The 19,837-nt window shown below is 38.1% G+C and overlaps 1 protein-coding gene and 1 pseudogene across 4 annotated transcripts in view; one reads left to right on the plus strand and one right to left on the minus strand.

Annotated features, from left to right (window-relative positions):
- Positions 1–19,837, minus strand: part of CDC20B (cell division cycle 20B) — a 54,018-nt gene that overhangs the window by 21,577 nt on the left and 12,604 nt on the right. For all 4 annotated transcript variants that reach the window (XM_047874265.1, XM_047874256.1, XM_047874280.1 and 1 more), the window contains exons 3-5: positions 9,174–9,402; positions 8,061–8,191; positions 2,610–2,703 (exon numbers count right to left, since the gene is read on the minus strand). In XM_047874265.1, the coding sequence (XP_047730221.1) occupies positions 2,610–2,703; positions 8,061–8,191; positions 9,174–9,402 (454 nt within the window). The remainder of the gene's footprint in view (positions 1–2,609; positions 2,704–8,060; positions 8,192–9,173; positions 9,403–19,837) is intronic.
- On the plus strand, positions 17,588–17,987 carry LOC125174691 (60S ribosomal protein L28-like; annotated as a pseudogene).

The raw sequence follows: 19,837 nt of genomic DNA on the forward strand, positions 1-19,837 counted from the left end.
CCAGGAACATAATATTTATCCTTGCAGGGATTAAGAGATAACAGAGTGAGAAAGAAAGTAGTCCTCCTGATAAAACTGAATTACAAGTTGCAGGAGAAGGAAAGGGAAAAAAGGAAGACTTCAGTATTCATTGAAACAAAAATTTTAAAAATATTTCATGGTTCGGGATGAGCACTGGGTATTGTCTCTAAGCCAATTTGACAATAAATTATATTTAAAAAATATTTCATGGCATTTTTTAATAAAAAGCCTGAGTGCCAGACCCAAATGTGACAACAGACCTTGTGGAAAGCCCACAGAAACCTTATATCATACTATGAATATTTATTCTGTCACTTGAGTTTTTAAAATCAAAGTAGTTTGGGGGTGCCTGGGTGGCCCAGTTGGTTAAGTGTCAGACTTCGGCTCAGGTTGTGATCTTACAGTTCGTGGTTCGAGACCTGCATGGGTTTTTGTGCTGACAGCTCAGAGCCTGTAACCTGCTTTGGACTCTGTGCATGTGTGTGTGTGTGTGTGTGTGTGTGTGTGCGCACGCATGTGTGTGTCTCTCTCTGCTCCTCCCCTGCTCATGCTCTGTCTCTGTCTCTCAAAAATAAATAAATGTAAAAAAAAATTTTAAATCAAAGTGATTTCTGCATATCCATTGTCTGTCACATCAACAATTACCTGATAGACACTACTCTGAGTTTTTGTCAGTAAACATTTGTGGGTTCATTTATTTCAGCTCTTTGTCTCACTGGTTCTGTACCAGAGCATGCAAAGTTATTTCTGGCTAGTTTTACCCGTGAATATCTGAGGTCAGGGTCGTATCTTGGGCTCAGTTTTAATTCTCATCCAAAGACCCAACTAAGTATAAACCACAGGCCACTGTCTTTTCATCTGTACAACCACCTGGCTTGTGATCAAACTAAAAATGACATAAATGAATAGGTGTTGAGCCCACCCAAGTAATTTGTGGTCTCCATGACCACATGCCTTTGGATAAAAGCGTAAGAGCTTCACAGTGCTAAACCAAGAAGTAGATTAATACTCCCAGCCTTGGTGTTAGCCATGAAGACCTACAGTTGTGAGTAAAACTGCAAGGTTGCTGGAAACACTCAAGCACTGCCAATAAAGGTTTTTTAAAAAACAGGTACAAACTTCCAGTTACAAAATTTAAGAGTCATAGGGATGTAATGTAGAGCATGGCAATTACAGTTAATAATACTGGATTACAGGGGCGCCTGGGTGGCTCAGTCAGTTAAGCGGCCGACTTCAGCTCAGGTCATGATCTCTCGGTCTGTGAGTTCGAGCCCCGCGTCGGGCTCTGTGCTGACAGCTCAGAGCCTGGAGCCTGTTTCGGATTCTGTGTCTCCCTCTCTCTGACCCTCCCCCGTTCATGCTCTGTCTCTCTCTGTCTCAAAAATAAATGAATGTTAAAAAAAATTTAAAATAATAATAATAATACTGGATTACATATTTGAAAATTACTAAGAGAGTAGACCTTAAGAGTTTTTATCACAAGAAAAAAAATTCTGTAACTATGCATGGTGATGGATGTTAACTGGAATTACTGTGGTGATCATTTAACAATATATACAAATATCACATTATTATGTTTTATACCTGAAATGAATACAATTGGCCTTTGAACAACATGGGTTTGAACTGCTACGGTCCACTTATATGCAGATTGTTTTTTATAAATACCATACAGTAATATAAATGTATTTTCTTTCCCTTATAACTTTCCTATAACATTCTCTTCTCTAGCATACTTTATTGTATGAATATAGTATGTAATACATATGGCATACAAAAGATGTGTTAATCACCTGTCCAAATTATTAAGGCCTCCAGTCAACCATAGGCTATTAGCAATTAAGTTTGGGGGGAGTCAAAAGTTATATACAGATTTTCCACTGTGTGAGGGGTTGTTTACTTTTTATTTTTTTTTATTCTTTTTTTTTTCATTTTTTTTTTAAATTTTTTTTCAACGTTTTTTATTTATTTTTGGGACAGGGAGAGACAGAGCATGAACGGGGGAGGGGCAGAGAGAGAGGGAGACGCAGAATCGGAAACAGGCTCGGAGCCATCAGCCCAGAGCCCGACGCAGGGCTCGAACTCGGAGCGCGAGATCGTGACCTGGCTGAAGTCGGACGCTTAACCGACTGCGCCACCCAGGCGCCCCCACTTTTTAGAAGTGTGATATAAGTAGATTGAAGGAGGTGAGTGAGGCAGGAGAACTAAGTTGTTATCTACTCTGCTAGAAAGTTATGATAAAGTCTAAAATCTCAAAAAAGAGCAGTTTACAAATATTACTTAGAAAATAGTTGTAAACATTATCAACAAGAGCCAAACCGTGGCAAGAACCCAAATGTCCACCAACTGATGAATGGATAAAGAAGAATAAGGAAGAAATGAAGAAGGCAGGGAGAGAGAATTATCTGAATTTTATAATTATGTTTATTAGTCTAATAAATATAAAAAAGGAATGAAGAAGGCAGGGAGAGAGAATTATCTGAATTTTATAATTATGTTTATTAGTCTAATAAATATAAAAAAGGAATGAAGAAGGCAGGGAGAGAGAAGGGTAGGAAAGAAAGACAAACAAAATCTTTGCCCCATACCTTTCCAAACACATTGGGATTTCTCACAGAGCTGCATTTTCCCACTAACCCACTGAGCCACCTTCTGGGTCAAAAATAGCTGGTTTAGGCATTTCTGAAAACAAATAAATACTTCTTTAGAAACATATATGCACATCTCAGATGTTATGCATGACATAGTGTTAAACCAGTAATTCACCAGCAAGTTCAAAGTTTCCACATTATCAAAACCAACACTACAATTGCTATTTTTTATTACCTAACCAGCATGTAGTGAATACAGTGCTGAGCATTTTACATGTATTATTTCTAATCTCCCCAACAACTCCATAGGGCAGGTATTACTCAGCTAAAATAAAATCTCCTTTACTCTTCTAGCCTAAAAATCTTTTTAGCCCACAAACCAACTGAAAGTCCAGTGAGATCATCAAAGCCTGCAAGAACTGAAATGTCATGATATTTCTGGTGCATTGTGAAACTGAAAGACCTCCCCAAGATGATAAAGTTGATTGTATGTTAAGGCTACTTTTTCAAGAAAGATTTCTTTCAAAAGATGCCTCTCAGCATTCAACCTGGAGGTGCTCTTTCAGTCTGTTACTGAGATTTTCTCTGGGTCTTAATTTTCCTCCTCTGTAGTATGTTGAGATTGAACTAATCATCCTAAAGGTCTTTTTCCATTAACACCTTCACCCTATTAGAAATGGGAACACCAAATCACTGGGATCTTAAATAACATACCTCAGTTTCCACGAACACAAAAATCGGATTGCTGTTTCTTTGGACCAGTATACAAAAAGCACTTCTGACATTCTTACATCCAACTTCAGTCAAAAACAGATGAGAAAATTACTACAAGTATAAAGAAAAGTACTTGCAGAAATTTCCTAGAAACATTTTAGCAAACAGTTAAAGCAGAGATGATTCCTTTTTTTCTCCTTCATGATAATATATTTAGTCTTACATATAAAACAATCGTGGGATCACCATAATTCACACAGAAGTCTCTCTCACAGGCATCATTTTGAGATTTTGGTTTTCTTCCCAGATATCATGCCACATAATAGGCATTGTCAGTCAATGAATCATGGATTTTTAGGTATTCTAATTAGAACAATTCAGGATAAAGCAGGGTTTCCCACTTTCAGCACCACTGGCATTTGGTGGTAGATAATTCATTATTGTGGGGGGGCTGTTCTGTCCATTATAGGACATTTAGCAGTGTCCCAGCCTCCATCTACTAGATACCCTCTCACTAGGTTGTGATAATCAAAAATCAGACATTGCCAAATGTCCCCTGGGGAGCAAAATCACCTCCAGTTGAGAACTACTGATAACAAATAATGTTCCTAAAATCGACTGGCTTCTCCAGTATCTATAGTCAGCACAAAGCTGCCCAAGACATTACCTGGCACAGTGTGCTTCTGTTTGATGTACCCAAGGGTGCTCTACCCCAGGTAAGATCTATTAATTACTTTAATGAACAATTTGGCCTAGAGCTGACTATATATCATAATTTTGAACATCTCCCCAGCTATGCAGGCCCTTGTTGTAGAAACACCCCCACATGGCTTCTGAGGACCACATGAAGACACACATTTACTGTCAATGCGAAAGACCTCACTGTATGTGCACTACTCCTGATGCTGCTTGATTTCTAATCAGTCATTAAACAAATGCTTTACATAAAATAGTCAAACAGTTTCCATTATCCCTTTCTCAGGTTTTCCAGTGATGTTGGGACAATGTTCTGATTGGATTACAATTGCTGTAACAATGCGAGACTAAGGGAGAGAGTAAAAGGAAGTTCTGAAGTTCAAGGCAGTATAAACTCCAACTGGCAAGACGTAGGGTGTGGAAAGGCAATGGTGCTAATAACCTGGCCTGTACGTAAAGTCAACATTTCCCCAGTGACTCAGAACTCTCTAACTTTCTGCACTTCCAAACCCTTAACCAACAGTAGAACACTCAGCAAAAGACCTGCTCTAAGATATTTGTTTTCAATTTGCATATGATTTCAAATAATTAAATTTTACATTCACGATATTGTTCCTCTAGCAAGATATATATGCCAAACACTGAAAGCACATACTAAATGAGAAACTGCCTAAATTGAGAATTTATGATGTTCCTAGTGTAACGCTTTCTAAATTAAACCTTTTTTCCTGTAGAAGCTCTTCGTTGGATTTGATACACTCAAAAATATGCTATTGATATTTCATGTGCCCTAAGATTTGGGTCAGATTCCTCAAAGATCTTAAAACCATAATAAAGGGGCTTCTGGGTGGCTCAATCGGTTTAAGTGTCCAACTCTTGGTTTCAGCTCAGGTCATGATCTCACAGTACGTGACTTTGAGCCCCATGTCAGGCCCTGAGCTAATGGCACAGAACCAGCTGGGATTCTTTGTCTCCTCTCTCTGCCCCTTCCCTGCTCGCACATTCTCTCGCTCTCTCAAAACAAATAAATAAACATTTAAAAACACATAATAAATAAGATACTTAAAAGAACGAAATTAACTTAGTCAAGAAACAAAAAAAAAACAGTAAAAAGGACTTAAGAGAAATATTTAGAAGACCATCTTGTAGAGGAAGAATAGAATGTATCCTGAGTGACCCCAGATGCCAGTCCAAGTCACAGAATAGTTGGAAATGATTGTACAAGAGATCTTTTGGCTGAGGGGAAACATACCATAATATGTGTAATTTTATTATATTTTTAATCTTTACCTTTTTTAATGTTTATTTTTGTAATATAAGTATAATTAACATACATATAAGAGTTTCAGATGTACAATATAATGATCCAACAATTCTATACATTACACAGTGCTCGTCAAGATAAACGTACTCTTAATCCCCATCACCTATCACAACCATTCCCCCCACCCACCTCCCTCTGGTAACCATCAGTTTGTTCTCTGTAGTTAAGAGTCTGTTTCTTGGTTTGTCACTTTTTCCTTTGTTCATTTGTTTCTCAAATTCCACATATGACTGAAATCATATGGTATTTCCCTTTCTCTGACTTACTTCACTTAGCATTATACTTTTGTGCTACATCTCTGTTGTTTCAAATGGCAAAATGACATTTTTTTAAAGTTTATTTCTTTATTTTGAGAAAGAGAGCACAAGAGAGTGGGAGAACAGCAGAGAGAGAGAGACAGAATCCCAAGCAGGCTCCGGCTGTCAGTGCAGAGCCCAACGTGGGCCTCAAACTCATGAACAGTGAGATCATGATCCGAGCTGAGATCAAGAGTCAGATGCTTAACCAACTGAGCCACCCAGGTGCCCCAAAATGTCATTCTTTTTATGGCTGAGTAATATTCCATTGTATGTATATGTATATATATTTTATTTATTTATTTATTTATTCATTTGTGTGTATATATATACACACATATGTATATATATACACATATGTATATATACATATCTATATGTACATACATATAGATATGTGTGTGTGTGTATATATATATATACCACATCTTCTTTATCCATTCATCTATTGATGGATCCTTGAGTTCTTTCATATCTTGGCTATTGTAAATAATGCTCTCATACACATTGTGATGCATATATATTTTTGAATTAGTGTTTTTGTTTTCTTTGGGTAAATACCTAGTAGTGGAAGTACTAGATCATATGGTAATTCTATTTTTTTTTAATTTTGAGAGAGAGGGCACGAGCAGGGGAGGGGCAGAGAGAGAGGGAGAGAGAGAATCCCAAGGACTCTTCACCATCAGCACAGAACCCCATGTGAGGCTCGAACTCATAAACTGTGAGACCATGACCTGAGCCGAAAGCAAGAGCCAGATGCTTACCCAACTGAGCCAGCCAGGCACCCCTGGTAATTCCATTTTCAATTTTTTGAAGAATGTCCATGCTGTTTTCCACAGTGCTGCATCAGTGTGCATTCCCACTAACAGGGCACAGGGGTCCCTTTTTCTCCACATCCTCACCAAGACTTGTTATTTCTTGTCTTGATTTTAGCCATTCTGACAGGTGTGAAGTGATATCTCACTGTCATTTTAAGTTGTGTTTCCTGATGATGAGTAGTGTTGAGCATGCTTTCATGTGTCTTTTGGCCATCTGTAGGACTTCTTTGGAAAAATATCTGTTCATATCTTCTCATTTAATTAGATTATTTGATTTTTTGGTGTTGAGTCATATAAGTTCTTTATATATTTTGGATACTAATCCTTTATTGGATATTGCAAATTTCTTCTCCCATTTGATGGCTTTTGATGGTTTCCTTCACTGTGAAAATTGGTGTAGTCCCAATCACTTAACTTTGCTTTTGTTTCCCTTGTCAGAGGAGACATATCTTTTAAAAAAATGTTTCAAAAAATAAAAAATAAAACATAAAAAAATGTTTCTATAGCTGATGTCAAAGAGATTACTGTCTATGTTTTCTTCTAGAAATGTTATGGCTTCAGGAACCACATTTAGGTCTTTATTTCATTTTGAGTGTATTTTTGTTTATGGTGTAAGAAAGTGGTCCAGTTTCAATCTTTTGCATGTAGCTGTCCAGTTTTCCCAACACCATTTGTTGAAGGGGCTTTCTCTTTCCCAGTGCATATTCTTGCCTCCTTTGTTGGAGACTAATTGACCATATAATCGTGGGTTTATTCCTGGACCCTATTCTGTTTTATTGATGTATGTATCTGTACTGTGCCAGTACCCTACTGTTTTGATTTTTACAGCTTTGTAGTATATCTTGATATCTGGGATTGTGATACCTCCAGTTTTATTCTTTTTCATGTTTTCTCTGGCCATTCAGGGTCTTTTGTGGTTCTATACAAATTTTAGGATTGTTTATTCTGGTTCTGTGAGAAATGCTGTTGATCTTTTGAAAGGAATTGCATTAAAACTGGAGATTGCTTTAGGAAGTATGGGCATTTTAACAATATTTCTTCTTCCAATCCATGAGCATGGCATATCTTTTTATTTGTGTCCTCTTCAATTTCTTTCATCAGTGTTTTATAGTTTTTGGAGTACAGGCCTTTTACCTCTTTGGTTAAGTTTATTCCTAGGTTTTACTGTTTTTGGTGCATTTATAAATGGGATTGTTTTCTTAATTTCTCTTTCTGCTGCTTCATTATTAGTGAATAGAAATGCACTGGATTTCTGTATACCTATTCGATATCCTGTAACTTTATTTAATTAATTTATCAGTTCTATTAGTTTTTTGGTAGACCTCTTAGGGTTTTCTCTACATAGTATCCTGTCATCTTAATCTTTACCTTTTTGCTGTCTCATTTTCACTTTTTTGATTGAGACTAACTAAACTTTTACTATATTTCTTTTACAAGGTGCCCTTATTCATGTCCTTAACTCACTCATTTTTTCTATCAGGAACCCATCATTTTCTTACTGACGTGTAAGAACAGCTAAGCCAGCTCTTTCTTCACATTTGGGACTCAATTGTCTGAGCATGTCAGGATATGAGATCTTCAGGTTTTTGTCTTTACCCACCTGGCCTTTTGAGGCAACATTTTCATTCCAGCCTCTGCCCAGTGCAGGAGGTGCCTTGCAAAAATGGAGAGCTGAGTTATTTGTTTCAAAATTCCCTTTGATGGGGGTCTTCAGTGGTTCTTTGTAGGATCCTGCAAGAAAAACATGTAGTTTTTAATTTGTTCTTCAAAACAAGATAATCACTTTGGTTGGAAGTCAACCCATGGTGTCTTTCACAATAGAATGTGAAACTACAGGCCCACATCTCTCTAAAAACCATGGATATGGGGGTAAAAGAGGAAAGACTGGCCTTGTTGAGAATGTCAGGGTCATAAGTGAGCACTGCCTCAGTGGCCTCTGTAAGAAATGCCAAGATTAAAGACCTGATTGCAACTGCAGCAGCAGCAGAAATGCTTTATCTCTGAATGGAAAGAACATACTTGCACATCTGAAGAATAGATACAAACAGTTCCTTCCATAGGTTAAAGTGATGGAGCAAAGGTATCTGGTTTGCCCAAGCTATGATCATTCTGCCAGGAAATCACTATGGGATGCTTGCTTTCCCAACATTGGCATCCACTCTATGATCATGAGCAAATCACTTTGCCTCTCCATCTCTCTGTTATAGAAAGATGCTGTAAGGGTAATTTGAGATGACAGTAGTGAAATACTTTCTAAGTGAAAGTAATAGCAAAGTCAGTGTTATTTGCATCATTATTATTCATATCTGTTCTCTTCTCAAGATTGAGAAAGCCCTTTACCAGATTTTTAACTACATAGAAAACCTTGCCAAGTCATCCTGTAAAACTAAGTATATTTTTGTTCATATCACTTGTTCAACAGAGGAGCTAATAAGGACCACTGAAAAATCTTACATATGTAATCTTTACAAAAGGAATCATATACCAATGTAAATCTCAGAAATGCATCTAAAATACAACATACTGTCTTTTGTTCTTGTTTCATTTCCTGCCCCTTCCCCACCACCTTGGAAATTTCTTATTCAAAGGAAGGAAGAAAAGGAAAGCAGTTGACTAAATGTGATACTAGATAGTTCTATGCTACAGAGATTCTTTGAGGAATTCTATTTCATTGACATTTTTTAAATGGCCTGTGGAATTTCTATTACCTCACCTAGAATCAAGGTCTCTTTTTCAGGAGTTATCTTCAGCACGGATCCAGAAGCTTCTGGGAGGTAAGTGGTTGAACGCTCTTCCTCAAAGGAATCAACTGCCAGATCCCTGGTTTGGCTTTGCCGCCATCTGGTGGTAATTGGGCTACTGGCAACGGGAACCTCTGCCGACAGTCTCTTCACAAAGTTGCTCTTAAAGTTAGAATATGTGATATTAACTCCGTCAAATATCTATTTAACATAAAAAAAAAGCCGTAATTTATAGTGGCCTCAACGATGCAAAATTAAATATTCCTTAAAAGAAGAATTATTAACAACTCATTTAGTACAACACAAATTATATATGAGATTTTTTATTTTCGTGACCTGAGAGAATGTTATTTTATACATATATAAATATGTATGTGTGTGTATACTTACAGCCTCTGTTCAAGATTCTCAAGATATATAAAAGCAACTTATGGAGTGATTATATTTACAGTTATTATAATTACATATCAATATAAATATGAAGTTGAAATAACCATTTATATTGAACATGTAAAATCACATGTTCATATAAAATCACAAAATTGCAAATCTGGAAATAAACAGTAATTTTCTTTTTTTATTTTCTTTTTTTAATTTTACATCCAAGTTAGTTAGCATATAGTGTAATAATGCTTTCAGGAATAGAATCCAGTGATTCATCCCATACATATACCACCCAGTACTCATCCCAACAAGTGTCTTCCTTAACCTCCCTTGCCCATTTACCACAACCTCCCACCCACAACCCCTCCAGCAACCCTCAGTTTGTTCTCTATTTTTAGAGTCTCTTATGTGTTGCCCCCCTCCCTGTTTTTATATTATTTTTGCTTCCCTTTCCTTATGTCCATCTGTTTTGTATCTTAAATTTCTCATATGAGGGAAATCATGTGATATTTATCTTTCTCTGACTAATTCTGCTTAGCATTATTCACTCTAGTTCCATCCATGTTGTTGCAAATGGCAAGATTTCATTCTTTTTGATTGCCAAGTAATACTCCATTGTATATATATACCACATCTTCTTTATCCATTCACCTATCGATGGACATCTGAGCTCTTTCCATACTTTGGCTATTGTTGATAGAGCTGCTATAAACATTGGGGTGCATGTGCCTCTTCAAAAGAGCACACCTGTATCCTTTGGATAGATACCTAGTAGTGCAATTGCTGGGTTATAGGGTAGTTCTATTTTTTTTTATTTTTTTTAATGTTTATTTTTGAGAGAGACAGAGACAGAGTGAGAGTGGTTTAGGGGCAGAGTGAGAGGGAGACACAGAATCCGAAACAGGCTCCAGGCTCCAAGATGTCAGCACAGAGCCCGACACAGGGCTTGAACTTGCAAGCCGCGAGATCATGACCTGAGCCAAAGTCGGACGTTCAACCGACTGAGCCACCCAGGCACCCCTAGGATAGTTCTATTTTTAATTTTTTGAGGAAACTCCTTACTTTTTTTCCATAGTGGCTGCACCACTTTGCATTCCCACCAGCAAGGCAAAAGAGTTCCTCTTTCTCCGCCTCCTAGCCAACATGTGTTGTTGCCTGAGTTGTTAATTTTAGCCATTCTGACTGTTATGAGGTGGTATCTCACTGTGGTTTTGATTTATATTTCCCTGATGATGAGTGATGTTGAGAATTTTTTCATGTGTCTGTTAGACATCTGGATGTCTTCTTTGGAGAAGTGTCTATTCATGTCTTTTGCCCATTTCTTCACTGGATTATTCATTTTTTGGGTGTTGAGTTTGAGAAGTTCTTTATTGATTTTGGATACTAACCCTTTATCTGATATGTCATTTGCAAATATCTTCTTCCATTATGCTGGTTGTCTTTTAGTTTTTCTGATTGTTTCTTTCACCATGCAGAAGCTTTTATCTTGATGAGGTCCCAATAGTTCATTTTTGCTTTTGTTTACCACGCCTCCAGAGATGTGTTGAGTAATTGCTGCAGCCAAGGTCAAAGAGGTTTTTGCCTTTCTCCTTGAGGATTTTGTTGGCTTCCTGTCTTATGTTTAGCTGTTTCATCCATTTTGAGTTTACTTTTGTGTATGATGTAAGAAAGTGTTCTAGGTTCAATCTTCTACATGTCACTGTCCAGTTTTCCCAGCACCACTTGCTGAAGAGACTGTCTTTATTCCACTGGATATTCTTTCCTGCATGTGAAAGATTAGTGGGCCATATGTTTGTGCATCCATTTCTGGGTTCTCTATTCTGTTCCATTGATCTGAGTGTCTGTTTTTGTGCCAGTCAGTACCATACTGTCTTGGTGATTACAGCTTTGTAATACATCCTGAAGTCTGGACCTGTGATGCCTCCAGCTTTGGTTTTCTTTTTCAGGATTGCTTTGGCTATTCGGGGTCTTTTCTGGTTCCATACAAATTTTAGGATTGTTTGTTCCAGTTCTGTAAAGAATGTTGGTGTTACTTTGATAGGGATTGCATTGAATATGTAGATGGCTTTGGGTAGTATCGACATTTTAACAATATTTGTTCTTCCGATCCATGAGCATGGAATATTTTTCTATTTTTCTGTGTCTTCTTCAATTTCTTTCATAAGCTTTCCCATAGTTTTCAGTGTGTAGAATTTTCACCTCTTTGGTTAGATTTATTTCTAGGTATTTTATGGGTTTTAGTGCAATTGTAAATGCGACCGATTCCTTGATTTCTCTTTCTGCTGCTTCATTATTGGTGAACAGAAATGCAGCCAATTTCTGTGTGTTGATTTTACATCCTGTGACTTTGCTGAATTCATGAATCAGTTCTAGCAGTTTTTTGGTGGACTCTTTTGGGTTTTCCATATAGAGTATCATGTCATCTGCAAAGAGTGAAAGCTTGACTTCCTCCTTGCCAATTTGGATGCCTTTTATTTCTTTGTGTTGTCTAATTGCTGAGGGTAGGACTTCCAATATTATGTTGAATAACAGCGGTGAGAGTGGATATCCCTGCCGTGTTCCTGACCTTGGGAGGAAAGCTCTCAGTTTTTCCCCATTGAGGATGACATTAGTGTTGGGTCTTTCAATATGGCTTTTATAATCTTGAGGTATGATTCTTCTATCCCTACTTTCTTGAGGGTTTTTATCAAGAAAGTATGCTGCATTTTGTCACATGCGTTCTCTGCATCTATTGAGAGGACCATATGGTTCTTGTTTTTTCTTTTATTGATGTGATATATCACATTGATTGATTTGCAGATATTGAACCAGTGCTGCATCCCAGGTATCAATCCCACTTGATGGTGGTGAATAATTCTTTTAATGTATTGCTGGATCCAGTTGGCAATAAATAACAATTCCCTAGTTCAAACTTTTCATTTCACGGATCAGAGATCTGAGGCCTAAGTTGCTCAACATTCATCTCATTCCCTCTGAGAAATCCCAGGAGTTTGGTATTACAGATCCTACGGTGGCAAACCATACCATGGATCTATGTGTGAAATTCAATTGCGAATGACAAACTGGAAATATGATATATATATTTTTTTAATTTTAACATTTATTTATTTTTGAGAGACAGAGCATGAGCAGGGGAGGGGCAGAGAGAGAGGTAGACACAGAATCTGAAGCAGGCTCCAGGCTCTGAGCTGTCAGCACAGAGCTCAACGCAGGGCTCTAACTCACAAACCACAATATCATGACCTGAGCTGAAGTCGGATGCTTAACTGACTGAGCCACGCAGGCACCCCACAATATATTATATTTTTAATAAAATGTAGGGCATGTTAGGTTATTACCCTTGTGTAAAGGACTCTCAGAGAAATTTAGACAAATTTACAATCCAAATAGAAAAAAAATAGAACATAGGACCTAAATGGGTAATGCACAAAAGAAATAATTAAATGCTCAAAAAATATTCAACCTTGCTAGTAGTCAAAGAAATGCTAACTTAAAACAATAACAAGATGCTAGCAATGGTATTTTTTAATGACAAGCCCCAAGGTTGAAGGTTCTAGAAACAAACACTGGCATAGGAGTATAAATTAGCATTGAAAAAGGAGGCACATGGTGCATAAAGACAGGAAGGACTCAATGTTTACCAGTAGAGAATTGACGAGGTAGATTTTTGTGACATCCTTAAAAGAGAATATTCTGCAGCCATTAGAAATTAGGACATACATTAAGGAAATGCAAATCCAAAACACAATGATGTACCACTTCACACGCTCTAGGATGGCAATAGATGATAGGTAGGTAAGTAGATAGATAGATAGATAGATAGATAGATAGCAAATGTTAGTAAGAATGTGGAGAGACTGGAACCGTTATACATTGCTTATGAGGATGTAAAGTGGTACCACTGTGGATAACAGTTGGCAATTCCTCAAAAAATTAAACCTAGAATTACTGTATGATTCAATAATTTCACTGCTAGGTACAGACCCAAGAGAAATGAAGCAGGTACTCAAACTCAAACAAACTCGGGTACATGGGCGTTCACAGTAGTACTATTCACAATAGTTGGAAGGTAAAATAACCCAAATGTCCATCAGCAAAAAAATGGATGAGCAAATTGTGGAAGACATATGTTTGTGTGTACATATACATATATTATATATAATATAATTATTTATTCACAAATGACATATCAGTTAAGAAAAATGATCAAGAAATTTCTTATTGACAGTCTTACACTGTCTTGGCAGTTGTGTGTTTCTCTGGCTCATCTCCTGTCATACCCTCCATACTGTCTCCCCACCTTGATGCTCTTCCACAATTCTCTGCCAGGGTAACTTCTAGCCCACCTTCACAACTGGAATCAGCCATCATGTCACGAAGGTGTCTCTGACATTACCTTCCTCTCCATTCCATTACCTTCCTCCCCCTTCCAAACTCCCCATTAGGCCACCTGTGGTAGGTTAAATAATTGCAATACTTAATTTTATACATTGGCTTGATGGACTAAGGGATGCCCTGAGATCTGTAAAACATTTTTTCTGGATGTGGCTGGGAGGGTGTTTTTAGAGAAGATTAGCATTCGATTTGGTAGACTGAGTAAAGAGATCCAGCCTCACCATTGTAGGTTGACATCATCCAATCCACCGGGGTCCCAAATGGTACAAAAAGGCAAAGGAAGGGCAAATTTTCTCGCTTCTTAAACTAGGATGTCCATTTCTTTCCTGCCATCAGACACTGGAGCTGCTGGTTCTCAGACCTTCATACTCCTTAATTTTTTTTTTTAATTTTTTTTTTCAACGTTTATTTCTTTTTGGGACAGAGAGAGACAGAGCATGAACAGGGGAGGGGCAGAGAGAGAGGGAGACACAGAATCGGAAACAGGCTCCAGGCTCTGAGCCATCAGCCCAGAGCCTGACGCGGGGCTCGAACTCACAGACCGCGAGATCGTGACCTGGCTGAAGTCGGACGCTTAACCGACTGCGCCACCCAGGCGCCCCCATACTCCTTAATTTATACCAGCTGCTCCCCAGACTTTGGACTCAGATTGAATTATCCCGCTGGCTTTTCCTGGTTTTCCATCTTAGAGATGGCAGATTGTGGGACTTTTCAGCCTCCATAATTTGGTGAGCCTCATGTATATATATTTATGTATACTCTATTGATCTGCTTCTCTAGAGAATCCTAATGCAATAATGATGCTTTATCATTAGATATGAGAGAGAGCTGATATGCAGTGAAAATGGCTGGCAGTTTTAGACAGCCACCACCAGAATATGAATCAGTAGCATAATGCAATGACCTTTTTTAAGCAATACAATTTTAGGTCTCATTAAAGGAAAGACAGTGTCCAAAACAAGAACAAGGAAAACCCAATTGTCTCTGCACTGGTCAGGACCCATCTGCTGGAGAACTGGGTCCAGTCTTGAATCTGTCTTGTAAGAAGGAGATAAGCAAGCCAGGATCCCCAACCTGAGTTCATTTAGAGGAAAGGACTGCAATGATACAAGGTCAGGGAACACAGCAATAGAGCAACACATGAATGGAGTGAGGGGTTCTGGGGTATTTAGTCTACAGGAAAGAACACCCATAAGGAACCATCTTCAAATATGAAACAGAAGGCAATTTATGAAACAAAGAAAAATTTACTTTGTATTGCTCCCTATGACAAAATTGAGAACAGTGAATGGGAGGAGACAAATTTTTCTTCAGCACAAAGAACTTTCAAAGAGTTACAGAATGATTTTCTATCATGTTTTGAATGCGTAGTACAGTTTTTGGTCAGTTCCTCCTCCAAGGACATGTGGCTCATAGTGGTACAGATGAACATTTTCTAAATACTCGTGTGTTTTAATGTGCATTTTTAAATGTTTTAAAATGTTCAACGTGGACATAAAGTCTTCTGTTATTAAAAAAAATGTATTTTGGTAAAATAAATGAGCCAATTTGAACCAAAAATGTTAACTAGCAAATGGCACAGATGGCAAAATCACGGACATGCATGCAAATGACTACAGCTTAGGGAACGCTGTGGTAGAATGTGATATTTCATCTTCACTGTTTTTAAACTTTATTCCAGGATCTATCTCTTAGTGGGGAAATGCCTGTTACATAGTTTTAAATGACTGGCCTATGTATCAATAAAGAGAAAGAGGATGATAAGAAAAATAAGACAAAGGAGAAAAGAATGAATGACTGGATACTTTAAGCACATCAGTTTGGCTTGTTTACTTTTCAGAGTTCACATGCTGTTGGCCTTAAATAGGGAGGAATTCAGAGCACCAGGGCCAAAAAAATAGATAGAAAGGAGCCTAGAGAATTTAAAAATAAAGTCAGGAAGTAACCAAATGAAACAACTGGGAAAATAGAACAAACATATATAGTGATAAATTATGCGACTCACAAATATTCAGCAGGTAAGAGAAACCTAAACATTCCAAGGAAAGACATGCTGATGATGCCAGGGTCTCTCTAGAACGTTATGGCAGAGACAAAATTAACAAAGATGGCCCATCAGCTCTCAGGCATATCATCCCAATTCCCTTTCCTTAGCCTCTGAATGTCTGCCCCTCCCCTACCAACCCCACCACCACCAGTCCAACAAGGCAGCAAGACATTTTAAATTTGGAGTCGTAATCATATTTCAAATTAATCGTGAAGATCAAAATGTCCCTCTTCTTATTTTTGCACCGTCAATGTCTCCTCATCCTGGTATTGGGCAATACAAACTAAGCAAACACTTGGAGAGCATTTATTTTCAGGTATTGGTCGCTTTGTTCTGCACTGCCAATGCCTGCCACTGGGGGCTCCATAGTGTTTTTGGCATCTATCCCTCCCTTCTATCAGGCTGACCAAAGCGGCCTTCATTAAGACACTATTATCTCTCATCTTGACTTGTTACTCTGCAGACTCTGTGACCCCTTCCAGACAACTTCAGTACATATGGCCAAGTTGTTTTGTTGTGGTGGTCCACTCCCTCTCCTTTTCGGACCCTAACAGTGATTTCTCATAAAACTAAATGTCTCCTGATGAATAAAACCCCCTTACCAGAGACAGTACTACAGTAATCTCATCCACCACATTTTTTTTCTAAGTAAACATATTTCTATTACAGAAAAATTGTTGAATGTAGTTGAAATAATTTGGGTTATAAAGTTAAAAGTCTTAAACTCTCTTCTTGCTTGTTCTACTTACTTGTTCTGTGATTGGGATATTACTAACTTCTTCCTATTTGAAAGCATTATTGCATTCTGCCGGTAGAGGGCTTTATACTACATGTGATTGCTTTTAATATATGTATATATGTGTCTGATTTATAAATAAATCATGGGCAGTATAAAGCTTTCTACAAACATAAGCCATTTATTTAGTGCTCAGTTATTTGCTGCCTTATATTTGTTCCCCAAATGTTTCTTGTGTATTTTCTCCTCTCCAAAACTGATTTCAAGCTCGTGTGAGGCTGCCTCCATCACAGACATTATTTGTATCTTCTTCAGTGCCTGTGGTGCTTGATTAACAGAGTCAACTGCTTTGTCCCATTATTGGCCCAGTAGGTTCCCTTGGCCTTCAACTCATCATTCTCTTCCCCTCCTTTAACAAACCTTCCTTGATCTCCTGAAAGAGTGCTGTTGGTTTTTCTAGCATACTATCTCCTACGCATTGAAAATTGCAGTGTTGATATAATTATAATTTGAGAATGGTTTTAGTATAGACAGAACATGGAAACAATGATGACAGATCCCCCAGAAAACTAAGAAATGATGATATCACAACATATACAGAAAAAGACTCTGACAAATGAAGAAAAAAAGAAATGTCTAAGAACCAAAATCTATCTATGTTCACAAACATCCAGGCTGGGAGTTGCCCAAACTCCTGTGCTGAGTGTCTGATTAATGGGCCTATAAGGATATTTATATATCATTCATATATGAAATCATATATGTTATAAAAGCATATATATTTCTTTCTGTCCCCGGTCACCTTAGTGAGAGGAGCTGCCACCATGTCCCCCCACCTGCAATGGATGGTCGTGCGGAATTGATCCTGATCAAAAGGGACAAGCATACATAAAGCACCAAGCCCAACAGGCTTGCAACTCTTTCCACTACAATGGCCTGGTTTACCACAAGACTGCAGGCATGGATCCAGAGGCCTACAGCAAAAATGTAATGATGGTGATGAAGCGGAGATCTGACCAGTGAAAACCTACCACCTCCTACATGCATACCAACATCAACAAGAATGCCCTGGCCACCCTTAGCAGCATCAGGCACAGGATCCGCAAGAACATGGACCACCCAGGTCTGTTCATGGCTGCCATTTGCAGAGCCAGCACCATCCTGCACAGCCAGAAGCCTATGATGGTGAAGAGGAATCAGGCCTGCCCCACCAAGAGCTCCTGAGCACCTGCCCCCTACCTCCAAAGCAACAAAGATGCCAATCACTTAAAAAAAAACAAGCAAACAAAAAAAAAAAAAACCTTAATAATAATAAAATTAACAAACTGGCTTTGATTTTGGCCTTGACAAGAGATTAACTTCAGTTTTCAAAGTACTTTTAATATAGCATGAAATTTTGGGACAATCCAACATGAAATATCAGGCCTGTACAAGCCTTTTATTTCTGGTTAATAACTGGCATGTTGGCTTATACAGAACCTCTTGTAAGCATAATTTTGATATTCTCAAAGACCAAGCTGTAGATCACTTGATGGGAGTTTCTGTACTTACAAAACACTGAACTAGAAAGAATCATAATGATTTTATCAAAGTAACATCACCCTATGGGGCCATGCCTGGGGTACAGTCAATCAGCATCCTCCTCCAAGGGAACCCTCTGTCGTCTCCCTCAAAGCAGTTATCATGGGCTGGGTTTACATGGTTCAGATTATAGCAGATGTTCTATGAATTACCTTTTTTTTTTTTAATTAATCATTAAAACTCAACTTCCTGAGCCATGTCCTTCAACAGCCTAGACAAACGGAAACCAAAGAGGCTTGTTACTGTGAAAACCAAAAAAAAAAAAAAAATGAGGTCTAAATTTTCTCAAACTTAAATGTATGCTTGAGTCAGGAGGCCAATTCTGGTTCAGGAAATCTGAGGTGGGGCTTGAATAGCTGCGTCTCTAACAAGCACCAGGTGATGGCAGCACTTTTAAGTCCAAGAACCTTGGTGTAGCAAGGTCAGAGAATTGAAGTCCGGGTGTCATATGAAGTTTGGCTTTCTTATTAACTCAGCCAGAGAGCACCAAAGTAAAATTATCATAGTGAAGAGGTGATACGTGTTTTGTATACTTTTTTGTTGTTTACTGGGTATTAGGTTTACAGGAGAATACTTTTCTACTGTATTCTTTATTATCAGGCCACAAGAGTGGGAGCAAGTGGTTTATCAGTCTTTTGACAGGTTTTATATGCCTAAGCTGTGGGTTTGGCTCCGGAGGCAGAGCTACCAGCACCCTGAGCGACACCAAGAGTCAGGACCAGGTAGAATGAGGCACCTTAATTTGAAATTTGCTGTGTGTCTTGGGGAAGAGTCCAAGGTGACTAAAGGAACCATGGATTTCAGGGTATGCAGCTACCTCCATTTCCTGTCCACACCTACCCCTATAATTTTCAACAGTAAAGTTAAGCCTCCTGTAAGAGGCAACAGCCACAAGAAAAGTGAAGGTAAAAAAAAAAAAAAGAAGCAACTAGATGATGCACTGAGGTAGAGGTGGGTTTGGAGGGTTTCCTTGTTCATTTTTGCCTTCTTGGTAGAATTGTCTTATTTAATTGTTAAATTCCTGATTTATTATCAAGTTCAGTATTTTTCCATCTACAGGTTGCAGACCATTGGTGAACCCTGAAATCCTTCATTGTCAGGGGTCAGAGCCAGGCTGTTTTAAAACTGCCACAGGCGTATCAAAGTTCAAAGGGGAAGGATCATTTAATCAGACTTCTCAGTTACATGCTTCTGAGTTAAATTATAAAGTGCATTTCTTACTGGGAGTCAGGATCAAAAATTTGAAAAACACTGGACTATAGTTGGCTTTATGATAGAGGAGGGTTTTTTAAAGCCTTCACATTGTATCTAATCTATTTTTATTATATTCACCTGGCATTGCCTTAATGAGATGAGGTCAAAGTAAGTAGCCACTTCAGTTATTTTTCTGCCCTTTCCACTGTAAATATCTTGAACTCGTGTAGCAAATTTAATCCATACACATAATATTAAACCCTTTCAGGTTATACATCATGTTAATAGAGCACGTTTAA

The sequence above is a fragment of the Prionailurus viverrinus genome, chromosome A1, assembly GCF_022837055.1.
Source record: "Prionailurus viverrinus isolate Anna chromosome A1, UM_Priviv_1.0, whole genome shotgun sequence".
Classification (NCBI taxonomy): domain Eukaryota; kingdom Metazoa; phylum Chordata; class Mammalia; order Carnivora; family Felidae; genus Prionailurus; species Prionailurus viverrinus.